The 24,641-nt window shown below is 42.3% G+C and overlaps 1 protein-coding gene across 1 annotated transcript in view; it reads left to right on the top strand.

Annotated features, from left to right (window-relative positions):
- The window catches only part of DUSP22 (dual specificity phosphatase 22), a gene marked incomplete at both ends in the record, with an annotated part of 40,360 nt that overhangs the window by 5,757 nt on the left and 9,962 nt on the right, over window positions 1-24,641 (top strand). The window contains 3 exons of the mRNA XM_084279944.1: window positions 428-461; window positions 8,316-8,398; window positions 24,468-24,517. Of these exons, the coding sequence (XP_084136070.1) occupies window positions 428-461; window positions 8,316-8,398; window positions 24,468-24,517 (167 nt within the window). The remainder of the gene's footprint in view (window positions 1-427; window positions 462-8,315; window positions 8,399-24,467; window positions 24,518-24,641) is intronic.

Below are 24,641 nucleotides of genomic sequence, written 5' to 3'. Positions count from 1 at the left end.
GTGTTGTGTCCAGCTTGCATAGCAGCTTTAGGCAAATCACCTTTTATGTATGAAGTTTCATCATTAGTTAAATGAGGGTAACTCTTACCCTGCCTGGGGGGAGGAGGGGGGGAGGGGAAGGAGTGTGTCAGGAGGCCCACTGTGTATTCATAAACCACTTTTGCTAGCCTTGGAGAGCCTCCATTATGTGAGAGTCTGCATGATTAACAACTCCAGGCTGTCAACGAAAGTTCTCAAAGCATGGCATATCTACAGCTATGTAGTTTGAGAAGGTTGCAATAAGACACAAAATGCAGTCAGCGCTTTTAAGACTGCATTTCACAATAGTCTGCTAAAGTAGTATGTTCCATCCTGTATGCAAATTGAACTTTGTCAAATTGTCTTACCACAAGATATCTATATTTGATACTATATTTCTTTCTCACAGATTCTGCCTGGCTTGTACATTGGCAACTTTAAAGGTAAGATTAGTTTTATCATTATCTTTAGGATTACTTAGCAGGGGTCTTAAGGTGTTGTTTCACAGGCCTACAGAATTCTTCGACATCTCTGCAGTTTCTTTAACCCCATCTTGCTTCATTTCTGGATTCACCCGGTATCACTTGAAGAAGAACTTGCTTGCTCTCATCCGTGTGCTGTGCTGCAAGCTCTTTAAGAAAAGAAAAATGAACACTGTCTCCTTGGAGCATGCTTCAGCTGGAATTCCTAAACATTGGCCTGCCTTAAACCATTCCTGTGCTTGGCAGGCAAGCCTGTGAGCCGGGCAGATTCTTCGTAAAGCTTATTTCAAGTCCTCCTTATAAGTAAAGGTTTAGTATGCCTCACGCTTGTTGCTTTCGTTATTTTGGTTATATATAACAACTGCTAAAGAGTTTGGTTATCACTGCTTGCGAGACCAATAGGTCTGCAGATTCCCATCTGATCACTGATACTCATGCCGTCTGTGTTGTGGATATAAGATTCTCTGGATTTTTTTTTTCCCTTTTTCCGTGAGGTTTATTTTTTGTGTACAGAAAGACAGAACCAGATTTAGAAAATACATGAAACTTTATGTAGACATCCAAATAAATGACCTGTTTGCAAAGCACTCTGTTAGCAGTGGTTCCAGCTGACTGTTCCTACTCAGAGTAAACCAGTTGTGCCTGTACAGTCATCTTGATACATCTAGACCATGTATTTCCTATGCTTGGGTACAACAGCAAAGCAGGACTCAAGGACCACTGCAATATCCTGTCCTTCCTGCTCTGTCAGATATCACAGCTGCTCTGTTAAGACTGGATGGTGCCTGCATTGGGTTTAGATGATGCTGTGCCTCAGCTCTACCTCGTGCCCATCCTTTCTCTCCATCCCAAAACTTGTTAGTTCAGTGGGTTTTGCTTCATCACACTAAGAGACAGCCCAGAGGCACATGTGAAGTTAAAAGCTGCCTTTTGCCACACTGGGATACAAACACAACGGCTGGTGTGTGAGTTAATCGTGCTGTGGTAAGGAGAGTGAGAGGATGGAGGCAAGTTTACACTGGTGTAGGTAGGTAATGAGAGGAAAAAAGGAAAATAAGGGCAAGAGGATCATTTTGAAAATGCTTTGGACAGAAGACTGCATGGGCTAGTGACAAAGCTATCTATCTTGGTCACAGCCATGTTGCTTCCTCTTTTTGTTTTTCTTTTTTTTCCTTTCCTCTCAAGCAGTATAGGAGGGGGCGGGATGGAAGGATGTTTGATAGTGGCGTCCGTTAGATTTCAAATTCTCCGGCAGGATGGGCCAAGGGTATGTAGCTCTCTGCTGGTAAGCCCTTGACGGTCTTCCCAGGGGAGCAAAGCTCAGCCGGAGCATCCGCTTCTTGGTACGGTTCTGTTTTCAGCTGATGAACAGTTTGACCTGTTGAGGGGAGTTGGCCAAGGTTGTGGAGTGAGTCAGCATCTCTGCCGATGTCAGGGCCTGCAACCCTCTCGCTCCTGCTGCTCTGGCCACTCCGCCGTCCGCTCTGCAAATGGTCCTTATGCGGCACGTCAGGTCACTTCAACGCGTAGAGTAGGGGCGTGAACGTGGAGGTGGTGTGAGTGGGCAGTGTTTCTCTGCGGCAAAGAAGCAGAGGCTGAAATGCTTCAGCTCCATCCATATAAGAGAAGAAGTATGTGCTGGCTTTAATCCCAGTTTTTGTGTTATGGAATTGTTTTTTTAACACAAAATATTTGTTTGTTTATTGCTATGATCTTTGCTCACATTGGATGTAATAGTTATGTTCTACTCTCATGAGTATCTGTTGTTACAATCTTAAATTAACTACTGTACTGGGAGAGGACGAGAGAAAATGTGTGTTACAGTACGTCACTTACACAACAGCAAACTCTTATAATTTTGTCTTTTCTGCATCCCCTGTCCCTCGATAACCCCCTGCCTCACTGGTTAAGAGCAATTGCAGCGAGCTGTCTGTGCAGTGAAGTCACCCCGCTTAGGAACAGCCTGTTGGTTAATCACCACTGTGTTTTTCTGAAGGAGTTTGATTACTGTGTTCTCAGGGCATGGTCTGATTTGTGGCACTTTTTCAAAAAGTGACTAATGAATATTGAGATTGCCATAAAGGGGATGATTGACTGAGAAATACTCCGCAGCACAAGCAGTTGGGATTGGTTAGAGTACCCAGATTTGGGCAGCTGAGATGACTAGATGGTTTAAAGACATAACATTTATAAAATTAATGCCTGTATTGTGCTTTTGAGCAGTCTCCTACTTTCTCCAGCGTGAATTAAATAAAGCTGCATCTGGTCAAGTGAGAGGAGTAACGCTGAAACCCTGGCGTTGTGCGTCTCGCCCTGATGCAGGGCTGAGGCATCATGGCACCCTTCAGATCAGTCTGCGTGGAGTGGAGAGGGGGGAGCATCTCCAGAAGGTGGGGTTGGGGGAAATCTCTGAATCGCTCTGATCTGCCCTCTGGAGGATCGCCTCCCCTCCTTTCTCCTGTGACTCCGGGGAGCTCCGGTGGGCAGGATTTCCATAGCTGGGAAGTGGAAAAACCCTTCTAGGCCTGCTCCTCACTGCTGTGTGGGAGGCCTCCGGGGACACTGACAGGGCAGGAAGAGGCATGGTTGTTCCAGCTGGGTGCCTTCCTGCTGAGTGATAGCAGGGTGTTAAACCATGTTAAACGCTGTAATCACGGAGGACTGTTACCTGGAAAAGGCATTCAGATTGGGAAATTATTATTCAACATTCAGCAGTCTTTCTACTTTATGTGTAGGGTTTCTTACTGTCGTTTAAAAGCAATCCCTGACAGAGGAAGTGCAAATGTCTCTGCATTTGAGAGATAAACCAAGGCCCAAGGAAAAAACCAACTTGTTAAACAAATCCGTTGCAGGAATGGGATTTGAACTCGCTACTACTGGTTGGTGTGCTGCTGTACAGACCTTTAGGGACACGGAATTAGAGGGGGCTTTGCTAGAAAGTTAAAAAAGAAATATGTAGGTAGAAAGTAATTTTAGTTCTGATTATGGAAAGCACTGAAGTACTGCTTGAAATCCTGCTAAGCCCATGGGACTTGAGTATACCTCTGGAAAACTTTCCTGAAAAAGCATGGATCTAGGCATGTACTTAAGTGCTTGTTATCTTATAAGATCTGTAAGTGTGATTCTACTCATCAGTAGCACATTAAAGCTGTGGTATGTTCCCGAGTGTATTTGAGATTGCACAGCTAGAGGGCAGAAAAATTCAAGAAGAACCACAGGTGTCCATACAGAATACCAAGACCAAGTTTGGTCTGAAAGCCCATAAGGAAACAGCTCTAGGGCTTCTTCAGTGAAAGTTAATGAGGAGTTATTTCTTTGCAGGCTGAAGGGTGGGAGGCTAGGAGAGTAAAATGAGGGAAGGGAAAGAGGAAGTTAACTCTTCTTCCCACCTCTAATTTGGGGAAGGGGGGGGATATTTTGGCTTGTGTCAGTTGTACCGTAAAGATGAAATTCAGTCCTCTGAAAAGACAAAGAATATTGTGAGATTGTATGCCCACACATCTTTTGCACTGGAAACCTGATGTCCTTTGAAAGGCAACTGTGCTTTGTTCGCTGAGACTGATACAAAGGGGCTTTCGAGCCTTTGCACAAATAGAAAAAAAATCCATTTCTTCTGTTACGGGGTTCTAAATTAATTTTTGTTTGGTACTGAAAAGTGTAGCAATAGGGAGCACAAGAAATTCAAGATTGCTTCTGTCTTGAATATTAAAGAGTTTGTGCCCTTCCTTGCTTTTTATCATATTTGGAAGATTAAAATTTTTCCAGTGGAATATTTGGGAGGTTTTTGATTTGAAGGGGAATGCTACAGTATAAGGTCTGATTCCCCCCAAAGAGTCCAGTGGTGCTGTGGATGAGCTGGTGAGTCTTGGGAAAGTTTCTGCCCTTCCCATTACTAAGTGTACAACAAGGCTCTACTCCCACTGAGTAGTTCTGCTGTTTATGCAGTTCTGCTCCAATTAATTCCTGTTATCAGCTGCTTTATTTATTTATTTTTTTAAAGTTTCCTTTTCTAAGGCTTTATTCCAGGTATTCCCATTAAACAGAGTACCGGACCCTTTTCTCTAACTTTCTCACTCCTCAGAAAGGTCCTTCTGAGAACCTGGGACAAAACACATATCAGAACAGTGTGTGAAGTGGGGACAGGAGATGTGGAGGTTTTGTTCGCTTAGTTTCTCTCTGTGTGTCTTCAAGTGTGGATCATTGGACTCTGGAACAAAGCTCTCCTGGTGGGAAACGATTCTCAGTAATAGCTTAGTGGTCTGAAACTCTGGAGAGGAGGGTCTTCGTTAGATGTCTGTCTCCAATTCTCTCCAAAGCAGAAAATAAAAAGTGTAGACAAAATGTTGCTTTATTTAAAAAAAAAATCTGGTGATGATGAAACTCTAGGCTCCATACATCTGCAGATTGAGACTTAGTACTGTTGTATGTATTAGGCTGACTTGCCTTCTGTATTTACCTTGTTCCTGCATTCATAACCTGAAATATCATACTGAACACTTAATACTTACTGACTTACTGTGTCATAGGAGCATGTCTGTCTCTTCAGATTAACAACTAAGTCAGAAATGTGGGCTTTGGAGGTAGAAGAAGAGAGGATGTCTTTAGTTTGAGATAGCTGGCTAATGGGAGGAAAGGTGACAAAATGAAATTAAATCTCACTTATTTTGTGAAGACATTTCATCTTCAAAATTCACAGGTGAGTTGCAGGTAAATGTTGCAGATCCAGGCCCGTTTCACTGTAATGCTTTTCACCCCTCTCCATTCCTGGCAGGATGTTTTTGTATTTTGTTGTTAGTGGAGGTGGAAAAGTATCTACAGCTCTTTCTTCCTATCTGACTCCACAAAAGGAGAAATCCTTATTCCTCACCTTGAATGTCTAGTGAAATTCTGAAATACTAAAGTAAGAGAGAACAGTACATTTGGGAATTCATCACCCTGGTGTGGCAATCCTTCAGTTACTGATGTGTCTTCGTCAGTAGTCTCCCTCTTGCATACGGGGGACAAGGGACGGAGGCACAGTATGCTGGAGGATTTGCCCCCAGTCACACAGTAAGGCTTCCCAGAGCTACAGGGAAACAAATTCCACGCTCCCCCTAACCCACCCCCCTCAACCATACAGATATATATATCGGGCCCATTTTGATGACTCTGCCATTGCTTTTGCACTTAAGTGTTTGCAGCTCTCTGCCTGAGTAGAGGTTAAGCTAGGAGTCACAGGATGACACTGAGGAAGAAGTAGCTAAATATGAGTGTGGAGGGGACAGAAGATTTCCTCACTGTGGATTGTGTCCTTTTGTGTGAGAAGAAAGATTCCTGAAGACTTTACTCAAGTCTCTATCGGCTGAGAAATGTTTCACTGTATTAGGTAACCTACTGTGAGGAATAATACCACATTTGAAGGACCCTTTAGGGGTGAACAAGATGGTCTCTGATAGGCTTCTTTCATCTTTAAATTTAGAAACAAGGTGTTGCATGCTGTGACTTCAAAATGTGAGCCTGCATGTGATTATAAAGCATGGTGCTACAGTAAAGAAGTTAGAATTGCTGTGGCAATGGTGATTCTTCTGGCTCTTGCTGGTGGTCCTTCATGTAACCCCTTAATTTTATTTTTTTTTAAATTTATGGTATGAGACATACCATACGAGCGACAGGAGATCTCATTTGTACTGCTGTTTAAATAGCTTTCCCTTTGTCAGCTGTGTAGATCCAGATAGCAGTCACTGGCTGGGAGGCTTTTTCTCATCTGCTTTGTGATTTGAATTGTTGTTTCCTAAACATATTGATGACCTGCCGGCTACCCTAGGATATTGGGCTGGGACAGCAATTTCTAGCAAATTTCTAGGAATTTCTAGCTAATTTCTAGGAATAGCTGAAATCTTGCTGCCTTACTGTAGAGTTTTGATTTGTTGAAATTCCTTTGGCCTAAGTCCTTGGTTGACGGAGGAGGCAAAGTCTTTCAGTCCTTTTGAGTTGAACTGTGCCCGTTAGGCCTTTCTGACTGGTTTGAAACAGCCAACATTTAATTTGGATCATACCTCCTTTTAAAGCTGTTTGCCCTGTATGGCATGCCATTTCTCTACCATGTGGCTTGTACTGATAATTAGAGGGTGGGGTCTCGTTGTCCTAGGTGTGCATTAACACCGTGAGTGCCAGCCAGGAGGCTCCAAAATACACCCTTAGCCTTTAGACAACAGAAAGCAGTGGTTTAGTTTGTAGAGGCACTTAGTCTGGCTTCTGGGCTTCCAAACCCTGTTTGGGTATTCTCTGAGGAATTGATGCTGCCCTATAAACTGTTAATAAATCTGAAGGTCAGGTGGATTAGAAGAACTCTCCTGGCAAACATTAGTGTCTCTTCTTTGAAATGCTCACTGTGAGATTTTTAGGAAATGTTAATTGTTCTGTGAAGCTAGACCTTAGTCCTGTTTCATTGGAACTTGTGTAAATTCTTTCCTGAAGGATTAGGCATCTGTGCTGAGTGTGCAGGCTTTTGACCAGCATCAAGTGAAATCCATGCAGTTTTGACTCTCCTCTCCATTTTATTTTATTAGCCTTAAAGAAACTTTGATTTGGATTAGGTTTAAATTTTATTGCCTGCTCACGTGGATCTTGTCTATGAGGCAGTATAATTAAATGTCCAGTTCCTTTTTGTGAATTAGAAAAGCCGTCAGAACATTATAGGAGTGGAATAAGATGAAGCAAGAGATGCTAATTGAGCTTTTGTGCTACGTAAAGAATGTACAGGTGATGCTATTGTTATTTTTGTACTTAGAGCTTGAAACCTTTGTGGTCAGTGCTCTTTTTTTTGTGTGCACAACCAGGCTAATGTGAACAGATTGTATGGGCAGATTTGGAAGGCAGGTGTTCGCATCACAAAACCACTGCTGCCATTGCCACGGTGTGCTGTGCCGTTCTCAAGCGAAAAGGTCAAAAGTAAATGGACACAAACTAACTTTTACCTGTGTTAGTGGTTCTCTGAGGTCATTTTCTGGCATGTTCATGGTTTAGTAGGGGGAAAGTTGCTCACTGATGACAGATAATCTCTTTTGCCTTCTTTCTCATAGAAACAAACCTATGCTTTCGCAACATCTAGCTGCACATTTTCAGTCGCCCCAGTTTGCTTTCCAGTTTTGAATGTTTGAAACCCCTTGGTTACAGGTCTAGGAACCACCTTTTCGCATCTGCACTCCCTTGCTGTAGCGCTTTGCTTTTTCGTACGTTCGGTACCTTTATCATCTCTCTCTCCAGACTTAAAATTACGGTATATGTATTGGGTAAACACACACTTTTCCCCAATATTCCACAGGAGCTAAGAGTCTAGTTCTCATTAACGGCTTGCCCATTAGTACCTCAATTGAGCTGATAGGTTGGCTTCACTTCTCAGATGGGGATATCACAAGGTCTACCTCCCAAATGAAAATACAGCCCCCGAAGGTGGATTTGTGGGTTGAGAGGAGGTAAGCTATTTCTTGTACAGCTCTGACTGCTTGTTCAGATGGCCATCACCTGCACGCTGGCATACAGAGACTTAAATTGCAGATGCAAAATACATGAAACCTCTGACTTAAGAACATATTCCTGAGTCACTTAAGCTTGTTCTTTATATAGTATATAATTTGTTTTGGAGTTAGAAGTGTGTTTTCCCGTTACTTGCCCCGGTGGTGTTCTAGAACAGCTGCATTTGGGGTTTTGCTTTACTTCATGAAGCTTCAAAAAGAAATATACCCATGATAAGTGGTTTTCAACATGCACAGTGGAAAGGGGAGTGGGCTATTTCAAGAGATTAAAGAAATTCTCTTTGTTTTTCCTTTATGGCAGATGCCCGAGATGTAGAGCAGCTAAGTAAGAATAACATTACGCACATCCTTTCAATCCACGACAGTGCCCGCCCGATGCTTGAGGTAAGAGGTGTGGGGGACTCCATGGCAAATCCTTACTTTGCAGTTGACTGCTAGTCACCTTGGGGTTAATTCCTTGTCCTGTACAATTGCTTTTTTGAGACTGGCTTTCTTGGGGTAGTTTGACAGCTGTAGCTTCGGGATCCAGTTGCAGGTTTGTGTTGTTACTGCTGTTACAAGAAGAAGAAATCCAACCGATAAAGGAAGAGACAATTAGTGTCAATCAATATAACACAACAATGGGATTGTGGTATTAATTTAATAGTAAAGGTAAGTTTCCTTCTGTGTGGAGTTCAAGCATCACATAAGCAACAATGTTCCTTCTCCCTTTTCCCCCACTACCAACCCTCCTTTCTATTTGAGCCCCTTTCTTGAATCCTTATAGCAGGTGGCTGTGTGTAAGAGGGTTTCAAACCTGTTCTGTGTAATGTAGCCTTATTTAGGCTTGGGCTGCGGGAGGAGCCAGTGTTCCCTCATAATACATCTAATATAAGCAGAGCATCTGTAAGTCTCCAACACTAGCATGGAGCATTATTCCCCATTTTACTGAAGGGAAGCTCATCAAAATAGCTGGCTGTAGGATTCCAGTGTGGGACTGTCATGCTTTCTTCTTTAAGGCAGCTTACCTTGGAAGGAGGGAAATTTTACTGGGCTTTGCTACACTTTAAAATTCTGCTGTTTGACTTGCGTCTGGAACTGTTGTCCCCTTAAATTTGTTTGCTCTTCCCTGCATTCCACTTTTCATGAATAGTGGGCAAGGCAGTTGCTGGTGGTGTCCCTCCAATGCGGCTGTGAATCTCTGCTTTTCATTCTCTTCATGTAAAAAAAAATCTCAAGTGAATTCAGTCCTTAAACTACAAAATTCCCACCTCTCCCAGTCAATATGAGCTGTATGAAAGGTGTCCCTAATATGTAGCCATTAAAACCAAAAATCAAGTTAATGGGGAATTCAGGGTTGACCTTGAACTGAGGAGTGTGCTGAAGCAGAGCTTTAGCTGTTAACTTCATTGTGCTGCCCATCTGAGTTCTGCTGTGCCTAACGCTTGCTAAGTCTGAAACGTACTGGATTTCAAGCTTGCCCTTAGTTGGAGAGAAACACTTGTACCAAGTAAGGGAGATGTGATGCTTCCTCTGGGGTGCTCTTCTCCAAAACGAGTAGAGGCTTGCTTTGTTTTAGCATCATGGTTAGAAAAGTAGGAAGACTAATTATGGCACAGATCAGCTGCAGCCTCAGGCCAGTGTTCCTTGTGGTAGTGGCAGTTTTGGCAGCCCACATGCCACCATCTCGCTTGTGGTGGTGCATCTGTTTGTGGGGCTGCATGGTAAATAGATCTGTGAGCTTTTGTGGGCTAAATATAACCAAGGCACCATTTCCTCCTCTAGCTGCCCCCACAAAAGACATAAAAGACTATATTTATGCAGATCTGTTCCCAGTCTGGTTTGCAGTAGTGTCTCAAAAGTTACAGTGGAATAGGGACAAGTAGTGGCTGGTCGAGGATGGACTTACTTTATTCACCCCTGCATCTAACAAAATTGTAATTTCTCCAACTGTGCCTTCTAGTTTCTCAGTACCCAGTATACTCCTCTGGGATGTGCTGGTGTTTCTGGGAAACAGCCGTTAAAACTTTTCTCCAGTTCCTAAAGTAGTGGGGCGATTGCGAGTTCAGTTGTTTGGGAGCTGAGCTGATTATGAATTACTTTGTCATTCATGGTCTTACTGCATTGCTTGTTTGCAAATAAATGCTTCTGTTTAGGAACCAGGGCCTAGAAAACATCTGTTAAGTTATGTTACTTCCTTTGTTATTTACTTCTTTGCCAGGTTGTAGGTAGATTTGTTTACAGCATGTGTATCCACGCTGTGCTTGGGGCTTGTTCTCAAGTCCGCTGGAGTAAAACAGGAATGCTTTCCCTGTGTGTCTCCCCCCAGATTTCATTGCTGGAAAATGAGGGCTTACATTCATCTTCAGACAACTGTCTGGTGTTATTCAGACCTTTAAAGCAGTGGTATGCAATTCCCTCCCCACCCCGCAATGACATTCCCTGTTTTCTGGGTGTGTACATGAACGTTGGTCAGTGGTAAAAAGTTGCCTTTTCTTGGACCGTGGTGGTTGCATTTGTCTCTTACTAACAATATTTTGTCTCAGGGATTTCTGAGACAACTTATAGGAAATACTACAAATATTTAATAAAATAAAGCTTTCAGTGCAAGGCATGGAAGGTAAGTGGTTTTAGAAACTGAAAACCCAATAGTGTTATCAACCAACATGTTGTCAAAGAGAATTTGGCATTTTTTTTGGCTGTCTGTGGACCAGACTAATATGGATGCATGTAGTAGTTTTCAGAGGTGACAAATGACACACAACACATCTTGTCAGATTTTGAGGTTTGTCATGACTGGTTCAATGCTATAATATTTCTGATACAGTACTTAAAGCTGGCATTGACAGAGAATAAAAACTATGAGTTTGGTTTCATTGTTCATACTCAGGAATGCAGTACTTTAGAAAGGCAAACATCAGTGTACCTGGTGAACACTAACTTGGTCCAGATGGTAAAATTGTTTTTCACTTTAGTAACTTAACAGCATTGCCCCTCTGTGTTGTTACAGACCAATTTTTCTTGATTGTGTTTAAAAGATTCACAGTAACTTAAAAAAAGTGTACTTTCCTCTGTGGTTTATATGCTGCAGTACTTGGAGATACGTTGCATTAGTTCCTCATAGATTATCAACTAGAAAATGACTGAAGAGTTTCACAAAAAATATGTGTATTGGTTTAGGTTTCATAGTGTGTGCCTGTTCAGAAGTAACTTAGGAAACGTTTTCTTTTTTCTTTTTCTTTTTTTTTTTTACTGAAATTTGGTTTCAGACATTATCTCAGTAATGACTTGCAAACTATCATGATAGTATCTGATGTACGGGTGGCTCACAAAGTCTGACCTTAGGAAGTTATTGCATACTTTCATGCTGCAATAACTGGGAAAAGTAGGTTTAGAAATCAGTTGGATTATAAGACTTTTTATACCTTTAGACATTGGCAGCCTGCACTAAGTACAAGACATAGAATTGTTTTGTAAGACTACAAGTGGTTTAGACTGGAAGGAATTTGCCAAAATCTGGAAATCTGGCCTGAACTACATTGCAATATTGGCCCTTAGGTTTTTTTGTATAAACTGTTTCAAGGAATCTTGTTCTCGTAAAACCAAGTCTGAAATGAATTTATATTTAGAGCATCCTAAGGCCATTATTCCAGTCAAGTACACCATTGTTATAGAAGATCTCAACCACTTAGGTAAATGTTTTGTAGTTTCAAGGTGCAGAAAAAACTGTAGGTAACTGGTGGTGTGTCCAAGAGAAAGGACTGCATGCCATGTGGAAAAAGGTCTGTTACTCAGATGCACAGAAATCACCCCCTGTGTCAGAGTGGTGTCCAGAAAGCATCATGTGTGTTTCCACAGTGGCAGTGGCCCTGATGAATCAAGTTGACTCCTTCAGAGCATTTTGGATGGCTGCCCATGGAGCACTCATGGTTGTTTTATAAATCCACACAGAAAACATGTACGGGGGAGAATAATTTGGTTTCTTACCATGTGCTTTCTAATCTATTTCTCAGTTCAGGTTTTGACATCCCTTTTCAGAACATGAGAGACGCCAAAAGGTGGATGAGCAAACAGGTACCTTGGAGTGTGCTTTAAATAATAGTATATCTGGTAGAACTCCCTTTCTAAAGCTAGGACAAGTAGCTGTATGGGTTGGATACCAGCAGGTCTGAAGGTTGTGATGATAACCATGTGTCCTGACCAACTGGTGCAGTCAGTCAGAACCCACGGGGAATGTAGAAGCACTTTAATCCTGAGCAGTTCCTCCCCCATCACTTCAGAGGGTGCCAGCTAGGTATTACTCTGCTGCAGTAGACCTGGAGTCGTAACAAATTTTGTGCCAGTCGATCTCAGCAAAGGAGGTAAAAGCAAATCTTGTTAACCTTGCGTGAAAGAATCTGATTGCAGGTCCATTGGAGCTAAGAGTGTTTCTGTGTGGATTTCCTGGATGTTTGACCCTGTTCTGGGGGATGTTACATGGAGATCATCAACATGGGCCCAGACCTGATAGTATGTTAGTGTGGACTGAGCAGCTGTTTTCAAGCAGCTGCATCCCATTCTAGAAAGCGTGTGCTGTGGTGGACAGTTAAGTCCAGCATCCTTAATCATCACTCTTAGCCTTCCCTCCCTGCCCCCCCAACCAAACACATACACACACATGCTTAAATACTGGCAAAAGCAAGAGAGCTTCCTCCAGTGCATTGGGCAGCAATTGCCGTGTGTAAGGCAGGAAGGAGTACAGCATGAGTCCTGGGAGTGGAAAGGGTGCCAGAAGGTCTTCTCATCAGACAGTCATCTGAGCCCTGTCTCAGAGAGGTATTATCCACAGAGAGAGGCAGGGATGGTCTGATAGGCAGTCTGTGGGTCCCTGCGCAGAGAACCCACCTTAGGGAACACTGTGATGCATGTGGCTAACAAATGATGTCAGATTCAAACTGGAAGCAAGGCCTTAATCTTGAAGGTAAGTAATTCCTGAAATATGTTGCCAAAAGTAACAGTGGATTTTCTCACATGCTCTTTTTGTGTGGCAGTTGATGCACCCAGTCACACACTCTGACTTGTCTGGCCCTGTGTGGAGCCACAAGTTGGACTTGATGATCTTTATGGGTCCCTTCCAACTCAGGAGATTCTATGATCCCAGTAAGGCTGCGTTACGGAGGTCTCTGAGCTTCACACTCACCAGAAACGTTTCACAGTCCTTTGAGGTGCCAGTTGTAGCTGTTGTGTGCATTGTAGGCACGTGCCCGTCAATCAGGAAATGGACTCAAATGACCAGCCCCTTCCACATGGTCTGCCACACATTTGTCAGTTGCCAGCAATTTTTATGTTGCTCTTGACCTGCACCAGAGGTTTGACCTGGTAAAAGTATGCATCCCGTTACCAGTCGCCCGTGGCTGTGGAGTCCTGTGCGTGGATGTATTTATAGCATTGTCGTTATCACACCGACCACTTCTGCATCGTAGGAAGCTCTGTGTGCTGCACTCATCCTGGAGACATCATCATGGTCCCGTTAGTGGAGATCTTAAACCAACAAGAGTTTACCTGGGCATTCCTGTGGCATTTTCTGCCACAAAAGCTTTCAGTTGTTCTGTCTGTGGGTGACAAATCACATTGGGTAAGCTTTTGCATACGTGCTGCTGCTTTATGCTCATCAGTTTTCTTTCTTTGTTTTCTGTTGCTAGAGGATATTTGGGGGTTTTGGTGTGTTTGGTTTTTTCAGGTGAGGAAAGGGCATATGTGATAGTTTCAATTAAAGTATTTTGGACTTCAAGTAAGTAAATGAAATCCCGACAAAACACACGCAGTATTTTGGGATGAGAGGTTTTGTCATCTCTCTCTGCCCACTACCAAAGCTGCCACTAATTGTAGGGACATCCATGTCCTGAACAGCTGGTCTGTGTCCCTCTCAGATCTTTTTGTCTGTGTGATTTCTTCTCCAAACAGGTAGAGTGATCTTAAAGCACCGTATGGAATTTTTTTTGAATGTTGCAGCAATGTCTTCTGGTTGCTGAGAACATACTTTGCCTGTGAAACATTCAGTCGACTTTTGCTCTAAATTTCTTAAAATATTAGCCTATAGGTTATGGGTTTTCCCCCCTCATTCTGCATAGTTAACCAGAGCACCTGCAGAGGAGTTATTTGTTCTTTTTTCTTTTTATTCTGATGCCATTAATACCATCATCTTAATTTGGTACATGCTGTCTCCAGAGCAGTGGTTTTCCTCCCCTTTTTCCTGAATTGATGACTACCTAAGTAAGTGTTGGCATACCCACCAGGTGGGTGGAGTGGTGGGGGAGGCAGAGAAGAGCTAATTGCTGACTGAACTAGGCATCTTTTTTTGTCCAGTCTGTTAGCTTGTGCAGCCAGCATAACTTAAAAGAACGGTATCTCTGAAAATAAACTTCACAGGCCAGGTCATCTTATGAAGATTTTTAGATAATTTTTTTTTCCTTGCAAATTTTAAAATTTCAGTCACAGTAAAAATAGGTTTTAAATACTCAGTATCTAGGAAGCTAAACTGAGAAGTAAGAGCACAGCTGAAAAAAAAAACCAAACCAATGAACCTGTGCTGGTCATACAGATCAACATTTCATACTCCCTAAGTAAAGGCAAATGCATTAATATAACACAGGCAATGAAGATACTGTAACTGAAGCAGAACCAGAACGTGTGAGGAGTAGAAGTTGTAGAAAAATAAGGATGCTGTGGAGAAGTGTGGAACTTTTTCTGCTGAATGCTGTGGTATACCTGTTTTATAAGGTGTTAAAGATGAGAAGGTTGTGGCTGGGAAAGTCACAAGAGGAAGTGCAGGATCACGTTTTTTAATTAAAAAAAGAAATAGAAGTATGAGTGGCTGGTGAATTCAGACACTTGGAGGAAACTGAAGAGCTAAATGACTGTATACCTGTCTGAGAAATGTTTCGAAGATCAAATGGTCGCAGCCTGCAGACCTAATATAGATAACATGATCATATCAGCTCGTGTTCAGATCTGGAATATTGTTTCATGTTTTTTAAGCCTGGCTGGATGTTGTAAAACTTAATGCTGCTTTAGCTGCGTATGATAGCCCTGCGTGTTTGCAGATGGCCTTTAGGCTCTACATCTGCAGTTATTCAGAAGAGGAAAGCAAACTAAGCTGCAGAGGAACTGATCTGGCCGCTCTGGCACAAAGCATGTAATCTGCTTAGCATAGTTTGTGTGTAATATTTTTGTGGCTATTTTGGTTTTTGCTATAGAAACCTATCTGCTGTTAGCACCTAATGTGATGAGGCTATTTTAGACAAGCTTTTGCTGAAGCTTTGAAGTGGAATGTATCCAATTCATGGTTCCCTGGTATAAAAAAGACAGAGATCTCCTGGACAGAGTCCAGTGGAGGGCCACAAAGATGATTGAGGGCCTGGAGCATCTCCCCTGCGAAGAAAGCCTGAATGAACTGGGGCTGTTCAGCCTAGAGAAGAGATGACTGAGGGGATCTGATTAATGTTTATAAATCTCTCGAGTGTGGGAGACAGAAGGAAATAGCCAGCCTCTTTTCAGTTGTCTGTGGGGACAGGACAAGGGGCAGTGGCTGCAAGTTGGAGCACAGGAAGTTCCGCACCAACATGTGGAAGAACTTTTTCGCAGTGAGGGTGACAGAGCCCTGGGACAGGCTGCCCAGGGGGGTGGTGGAGTCTCCTTTTCTGGAGATATTCAAGTCCTGTCTGGACGCCTACCTGTGCATCTGCCCTAGAGAACCTGCTTTGGCAGGGGGTTTGGACCCGATGATCTCTTGAGGTCCCTTCCAACCCCTACAGTTCTGTGGTTCTGTGAATAACCTCATCTCCCTTTTAGTTTTCCAACTCTTTCTTTCCATCAGTTTGTTGAAACTTTTTTTTTTTTTTCCTCTCACAAGTGTATATTCTGGAGAGTGACTTCATTTTTTGTGTCTGTGTTACAACAGGGGTGACCCTGTGTTAAAAGAAAAGAAAAAATCCTGTGTTGTGTCCTTGTTCCCACAGCTGGTAACTCCAGAAGTGCTGAAAGCTGCCTTGGTGCTTTCTTCTTTGCTTCTCTAATCTGAAGGAATATCATCACACAGACACCAGTCCAGGAGAGATTTGCCTGGACTCAAAAGCATATTGCTGCTCAACCCGAAATAACGAAATAGGGAAATATTGGGAAATTAATCTGCCCTACTTTTTTTTTTTTTTTAAAGCATATGCTAATTCTGGACAGATGCTGCTCAGCAAGTGAGAATCACCAGTCTATTAAAACTGTGTCACAATGTTGGATAGGGTTACAAAAATGTGGAGCTGTGGGAGGCCGTTCATATAGGAAAATTGCATCTTGCTGACAAGTCCCTGCTGGGTATGGCTGGGCAACATGTTCTCTGCTCAGACACTGCTGTATTTGGTATCTGGCCTAAAGTTTTATGGGAACTGTTACAGAGGGGAATGGCAAGACCACCTTCAAAATCAGAGTTGCTAATGTCATATCATGTGGCCATTGCTTTTGTGTAAAGATCAGCTCTGCAAATTTCTAATTTAGTCAAGTCAGACTGTTGCTTAACATCATCATGCATCCATAACACTAAGCTCTTGTATCACCAGTGTTGGAAGCTGTCAAGTTTCAGCCTTTATGTTACCATCAAGAGGAAGTGTACAAGCGCTTCTTTTGATAAAACTTAACTTTCTTCTGTGATGTTTCACTGCCTTTTCATGGTAAGGGTTTCCCCTCATGAGATGTTTCAGAAGACCATGCTGAGCAAAATAGCTACCATTTTTCTTTCAGGTGTAGCAACACCAGAAGATTCTCTCTAGTTTGAAGTAGTGCCCTCCGTGTCTGGCACTGGGTCTGCCTGTGAAGTTGGGATCTCTGACTAATTTCTCAAAAAATTACTTTGGTAGCCCACAAAGAAGCCTCCAAGAGACTTCCACAAAGTGGCTTTTAAAGTGTGTCAGGCCAGGCCCTCATCAGGGGGTACTCTTGGCAGAGGCTACTGTGGTGATGCACTAAATCAGTTAATTGTTTGAATTGCCACATTGGGTGGGGCTTTGGGCAACCTGGACTAGTGGAGAGTGGCCCTGCCCATGGCAGGGGGGGTTGGAGCTAGGTGGTCTTTGAGGTCCCTTCCATCCCAAACCATTCTGTGATTCTACTTGCCCAGCATGTGCTAGCTATGTCAAGGAAACCATGTTGCTGTAGTGGCAGACAGCAGGGAGGAGGAGGTGAGGACTGTTGGAAGCTTTTGGTGGCTGTCTGCATGACAAGTGTTCAGACCAGTAAGTAAATGCCTGGTATTTCTCATTGCTTGGGTACAGTGTTGACCAGAACAGAGCAAATGGTCTGACCCATTCTGTGCAGAGGAAACGATGTGCAGAGCGTGCAAATCCATGTTTGTAATCTGAGTGCATTTCAGAGCTATAGTGATCATGCTCCAGCATTCCCTGAAAGAAAGAGGAAGGTGGGTTATATTGTTTTATTGTAGTACTAGAAGATCCCTGAGGGTTCAGGGACCGAGTGTGATGGGTAGTGCTCAGGTGTTGGATATGCCCTGACATGCCTTGAGTGCATTATCTAGTCAAGGCAGACTAACAAGGTCCTCCCTCTCAGCTGAAGCATGTAGTCTTATAAGTATTCTTGTCCTAAAGGAGATGAACCACAGTTTAGTATTAACTCTTTAGTGTTCTCTCCCACTCTGCATTCCTTTAGATGAGCCAGGTTAGAATTGGAATTCAGGGTTAGAATTGGAATTGAGGATTAGAATTAGAAATAATATGTGCATCTCTTTCTGCAAGTAAAGTAAAATCCTTAACTCTTCTATATTCCCCTTTGCAGTTGCAGAAAGGGTGACCCAGAGGAGAGGCGGGGAGGGAGGGCTTTAACAGTACACTTAACATTTGTGATTGGCACATTCCAGCTTTAATTATATGGACTTTTGAAAAGTGCCACTGAGACTCCTTCCTAAGAAAACCAGGAGCAAGTGTTGCAGAAGAAGAACCCACGACTTGTAAAAACTATTGCACTACTCAAGATAACACAAACCGAACTTCGAAGACCTTTTGCAGGAGCATCCCGCTTTCTGTTGTTTGTGTTCTTCATGTAATTTCGATTTCATTTGTATTTTTCAAAAGCAGACCTGAGTGTGGTGTTCACTAAAGTCAATTAGTGGTTGTTTTTTGCTGAAACACAAATGTATTTTCTATGAGTCATTAATAAAATCGGCACCAATGGTGATTGCTACAGAAAGTAACTGAAAGGACAAACAAACGGTTGAACGGTTTTCAGTTTAGCAGGTTCAGTTTGGTGCATTACTGGACAAAACCCTTGACAGACTCTTGCTGGTTTGGCTTGAGGAAGCTTTGTGCCGGCTGTTTCCCACTTTAGCCTTTTTGCTGAAATGCCCCTAACCAAAAATAAGTCGTCCTGCCCTCATCTGTTGATGTGACGACTCAAATTAACACATAGTTTTTGACTAACCTGAAAGAACTCGCCAGGTGCTGGAGGTTTTCTATTTGCATCTCGGTTCACTAATTTAAGTTTAGGGGTTTAGGTTTTAAAAAAAAATTTCTTGGAAGTCATTGATGGTATCTTTACATAAATTTAAATAGGTTTAATGCCAAAAATACAATCCCGCTCTTTTTAATTTATTTTTTCTTTTCTTACAAGCCCCCTCCCCCACCTCCTGCCCTTGGACAACAGATATTTTGTAATTTGAAGGGGCTTTTTCCCCTCTCTTTGCCTTTTAATGTTTGAGATTCTAGATTCATGCTTCCAGTGTTAACTAAACCCTCAAATGATGTATATGCACTAGCGGTGGGAACAGGGTTCTCCGGAGCATCTGTAAAAGCCATTACTTGGAAAACACACTAAACATGAAATAATGAGTAGCATTTTTAGCCCTTCCTCTTATTCACACGCACGCTGTTTTGCTAGCACATTCAGTTTTACACAAAAATCGTTGGGACAGCGTTCCATCCCAGATAAAACTGTTATCTTAGGGTATAATCAAACTGAGCATCATTCTTAATGACTTCAGAATGCTTTTGATCATTACAAAGGAGTGAACATCCCTACAGGTGCTGCATTTGTGTCACAGAACCGTTCTTTGCACCTTACCCTCTTGGGACTAAAAATTATTGTTAGTATTGTGCAATTGACTTTGTGCATGCTCTTTAGAGATCTTGTTCTCAGTCACTGGCCCTGTTATCTGACACGCAGCTCTAGCAGATGTGTCATTTTGCCACTGTGACATTCTACATGTTCTACTAAAAAACCCCAAGTGCCAGTTTTCAGAAGTTTAGTTAAAAAGAAGCTGGAGTCTTTTAAAATAGATTATAGGTAGGTAGAATAGTAGCAGTGTTCCTTAAGAAACTGGACTACTGCACTTCCTGAGCCTTTATGAAATACTAGATTTAATAACAAAGATAATTTTATCTTTTTTAGAACCCAATTACATATTAGGAAGATGGTCTTCTATAGTCATACTAACTTTTCCAAATTTTATTTACTGTTTAGTTTCCAATCTTAGCAGATTAACCTCTAAAATTATTAGAAATTTGAGAATTACTGCAATTCCACTAATAACTTACCAACTGTAGTGTAAACCCTCTGCATTTATATGTGTGCACCTAAACCTTTTTGCTTTTAATCCCTGGATTATTCACTGCAGGAGAACTGACTTAGTTCTAGGTTCTGTGATGAAATTGTGCAAGTCTTGTCGTTGTTTCTCAAATAACAGTGGATTTTAGAAATTTTTACTTAACTCTCGCTTGTTTCAACTTTGACAATCTTGAAATCAGAATACTTGCTCTAGTTTTGTTAGCTCTCACTGTATCGGTTTAACTGTAGCATTTAGTTTCAGGGCATAAGGGGGACAGAAATCTAGTTTTGGTGGTTACTCTGCTGAAACAGAAAACAGAAAATTAAATTATATTTTATTTTACTGGTTTTTTTTTGGGGGGTAATCTTATCAGGTTTAGTACATCAAAAGAAAGGGGAGTGCTGCTTTTATTTGATGAGGGCATTGGTTAAGATCATTATGTGAGTAATAAGGAAAAAGTTGAGAGAAATGTGTGTTGGAGGGTAGGGGTTCTTGGTGGTAAAGGTGCTTGATTGGCGAAAGTAAAGTGAGCAATGATTTAAAAGTAATGAGAGGAAAGTAGTGAATCGAGATGAACAGGAGAAAGCTGTGTTCAGCATCTCGCTGACTGAGCAGCTTGGGTTTGAACATATTCCGTACGTATGGAATGGTTTATTACCTGAGAACATAAGTAACTTCTGCTTAATTACAAAGGTTGGAAATATTTATATATTCACAGTGGGTAATCTGGGAAAAAGCTTGTTTGGAGAAATATGACATGACTGACCCAGCTTTCAGCTGAAGAAATGTTTGATTAACGGTATATTAGCAGCAGTAGCCAATAAATAAAGTGGCTGTATTGCTTCATGCAGGACTGAAAATAATATTTCTCTTTCTTTACTTTTCTCATTGCTTTGAACAAATGCCATGTTTGGGATGAGGTAGCTATTTGGTGGCACCTAATGTGGTGTGTAAGCAAAGCGATACAATACCTGTTCTGAGTTGGTCTGTCTTTGCTCCACTGAATAATTTTTAGAGAACTGTCATTCCTAGGGAACAAAACAGAGTTAATTTTAAAATATCTTAATAAAGATTTCTGTACAGTTGACATCATATTTGTATTTTGTCTTCCTGTCTTTATTAATGTGCAATTTTGTTTCCATTTTGGATACAGCATTTGCAACCAGAGTCAAGTTTATTAAGGAAACTGCAGACTAGGCACTGATTTGGAGCTTGTGGAATTTTTCACCAGGAGCTGGTCTGCTTGACTCTTCAACAGTGTTTTGATTTAGCTCACTCTCTGTTAGTCACTGTTTCAGTGATTGTTGCCTTCTTGCATATTATGCTTTGCAGTTTCAGACTGGCAAACAAACAGCTAGGTAATAAACCAGCCATAGCTTCATCTCTTCTGCATGCTGGTACCCCATCTAAAATGTTGTAGGTATTTCCTTGTTTGGTTGGCGTAAACTAGTGTGCTTTGAAAGGTCCCTTTGGGACAGTTCTTAGATGTTGTTATCTGCAGGGTATGTGCACAGGAAGGACAGCAGTGCCTTGGGGCACAAATAAACAAATAATACTAAGATCCTGGAGAGTGGTTTTTTTTTTAAATACGTCAGAGACAGCAGGGTTCAGTAATTAAGTATCTTCCTATTGTCAATATGTTTAAAAAGGGCTATCCAGCATAGGTGAGGAAAAGCAAATTCTAGCAATCAGTAGTAGCCTCACAGAAAATCCCTTGAAGCATCATTTATAAACCTGCCCTATGCAGTCTTGTGTTGTCGCTGTATTTCAGGTATCCACTTACAAAGAATGATATTTGATCCTATTATTATCAGTGTTGTTGAAGCAGAACGTGATGGTAGGGTGGGATCCTCGGAAGTTACTGACTCTGGCCAAACTGCATTTGGGTCGAAGTCACTGAGAGTTTCACTGTTGATTTTTGTGGGAGCCAGGTTAGGTCACTGCACAATACTTTTGAAATCCCACCTGTAGCTATTTCTGAGTTGAGTGTGTGATTATTTCCTCACAGGGAGGAGTCCATCACCACAGCCTTCCAAAAACACCATATGAGTGACATGCTTCAGTCAAAATACCAAATCCCAGTAACTTTAACCATTTATTGCCTGAGAAGCTATATTGATAATAGGCTGATGCTGAGTGTTGGCAAGCATCTAGTGAGAAGACTCCTGTGGGCTTCACTGGAAGTTGCAAGTGCTGAAGGCCTCCAGGATCAGGCTCTGGATGAGCCATTCAGGACCATGTGTGGTCCTGGTAGGCTAGTTTCATCATGTTCCCACTACTGCAAGCTAGCCAGCTGTGACTAAAGAACATTGTGGGTCTTAAACTTGTGCGGGTGCTACTTCTGCTTTTAAAGTGAACATGATCTGAAAGCCCCTCTGCACTCAGCCTGTGAAAAGCACTCAGCATGTGCCATGGCTTCTGAAATCTGTGGCACAACTTGCATCAGTGCACACAGGAGGAGCAAACCTTGTGGCATATAGTGATCTCTGGAGTTAACCCATCTCCTTCCTTTGCTCATCTCTCTGCTTTTTCCCTTGGTGATGCAGAGTTAGTGGCATGGAGTTGTCTAGAGGTGTGTATGTGTGGGGAGAATAGCCTGTAAATTTACTTTCAGGTCACAGGCCCTCATTCTACTGGAGCTGATTCACTTGAAGTGATACTAGTGTCTGAGAAACCTCTCAGATGCATCATACAAAATGCTTATTGTCATAATTAATCTGTCACAATGTAATTGCTGTGCTTGGCTCAGCAGCTTATCAATTACTGCTACATCATCTTTCTAAATTAATGTATCTGCAGAAGCTGTTGTGGATTGCATGGCTGCAAGTTGGAGCACAGGAAGTTCCGCACCAACATGCGGAAGAACTTTCTCACAGTGAGGGTGACAGAGCCCTGGGACAGGCTGCCCAGGGGGATGGTGGAGTCTCCTTCTCTGGAGATAGTCAAGACCTGTCTGGATGCTTACCTGTGCAATATGAGCTAGAGAACCTGCTTTGGCAGGGGGGTTGGACCCAATGATCTCTGGAGGCCCCTTCCAACCACTATTATTCCGTGATCTGCTTATGGCTGTGGAGCCACCCTGGTGTCTCACTGCAGGCATCCCTTCTCCTGATACAAGGCTGGAAGGACTGTTACCTGTGGATGTCATTCCCTCCAGCAACAAGTTTGGTTTGCAAACTGTCCTCATTCTCTCTCCCCTCAGCTACATTTTGCCACGTGGCTCTTGTGCAAAACACCACAAGCTGTCACTGGCTTGGTGTTGGCCTGATGGAGCCTTCTCCCTTGTCAGTCACTGCCACGTCTCCACTTCCACACTTAGGAGTCTTCCCCACTCTGGCTCTGCCTTCCCCAAACCAGAAGGCCACAGTCAGTAGCAACTCTGATCTGGTCATGGCACGCTGAGGATGGTCTGTCAGAGTGAGGAAGTCTGGTAAAGCATGTAGGGGACAGAGTGGGCTCTCAAATCTGTGTGTCTGTCAAGACACTGGCTTAAGGGGATCTGGTGGGTTGAGAAAATGTCTGGTGCCAAGTGAAGATGTAGGGGTGAGGTATCACCACATCATTTCTGTCATAGCAATGAAGTGCCCGTGTCTTGCTGAGGATTAGCCTGATGGTATCAGAACCTCTTATAAAAGGGATTGCCCTTTGGTGTAAGGTGGCAAGTGAAGTAACAAAGTGTGAGTAGGGGAGATTAGAGGGGTTTCTGAGCCAGCAAAGCAGAGGTGGTGTTGGAGAAGATGTTGCTTCAGGTAGCTATCACAGCTTAGCAATGAAAATTCCCCAAAATTCCCCTACCCCACCCCCACCCAGCAAATGAAATGCCTGGTAGATGCATGCTATGTTCCACCTTGTTGGCAAAGGATCTCTTAGAGACACTTGTGTGACTTTTCACGTGCTGCTGAACGTAGGGGATTCTTACAGAGTCTTGCATTGTTACGGAAGGCTAAATAAGGTAGATTTTATGGTGTACTTTTTGCTGTGAATCCCTGTCTTTGCAAGTCCATCTGAAAAAAATCATAACTCTGCATCTGAGATAAGTGGAAAGGCTTCCAGTGAATGATTTAGTTTTGGTCTGTCTCAGCTACAACCTATGTTCTTGGAAGTCTTGTTTGAGTAGTTGGCTAAATATGCCCTCCTAAGTTGCCTTTTGCTTTGCAGTCATAGTACCAAAACAAGCTTTGGAAATAAAACGACAGTTAAAATGAGCGTTGACAATGCAAAACAGCAGCGTGCGATTATAGTGTTGTTTTAAATATACTCAGTAACATTTTTAATGCATCAGAAATGGTTATCTGACTTCCCTAACTGATCTGGTAACTTATTACAATAGCTGACTAAGAAAGTGAGGCTAACTGTGGAAAAAAAATTCTGAGTTTTACAGTTGTCCTTCTTGAAGCCTCCAAAAAATAAAAACCAAAGCGCATGTCACAAACCAAGCAAAATGCCTTTCAGAGAATAAACGTGCTTGTCGACCAGGGAAAGAAAAATCATTGCACGGGGTCAAAAGAAATTGCTCATCACAGTTTTAGGCTCTAGCATCATCTGTTCAGTGAAGAGGAAGGGCAGGAGAAGAAGATAAGACTTGGTTTTACTAGAAATATAAGAAGAATGAGATTTTGAGGGGTTTACACCTCTTTAATACAGATGCTTCTGTTTTTTTAAGAAGCTTGCTATTAGACCTTGGGATAAGCATGACTAAGCTATGTGTTGATGTCTTAGCAACAAAGCAGATGTGAAAGCAGTGTTTTAAAATCTGCATGCACAGAGGTGATCTGAATAATGGTGTGCCTTCCTCAAAGTCAATAAAGCCACACCAATCTAGAGCAGGATGTTGTAGATAAATGTATTTAACCTGGATGCTTTCTTCTCATTCCTTTTTGCTTCTTTACACAGGGAGTGAAGTATCTCTGTATTCCTGCTGCTGACTCACCCTCGCAGAACTTGTAAGTTTTCTTTAAAAACAAATCCCAACAATACCTCAGTACAGTGATGCCAGTTTTACAATGAACTGCAAGATGTGGTTCTGATCTCAAGATCTTCAGTATTACACAAACGTGGCTTTTAATC

Source organism: Gallinula chloropus, assembly GCF_964237585.1.
Source record: "Gallinula chloropus genome assembly, chromosome: 2".
NCBI lineage: Eukaryota > Metazoa > Chordata > Aves > Gruiformes > Rallidae > Gallinula > Gallinula chloropus.
Note: the sequence above shows the minus strand (reverse complement) of the source record. Positions and strands in the feature narration are given on the sequence as shown.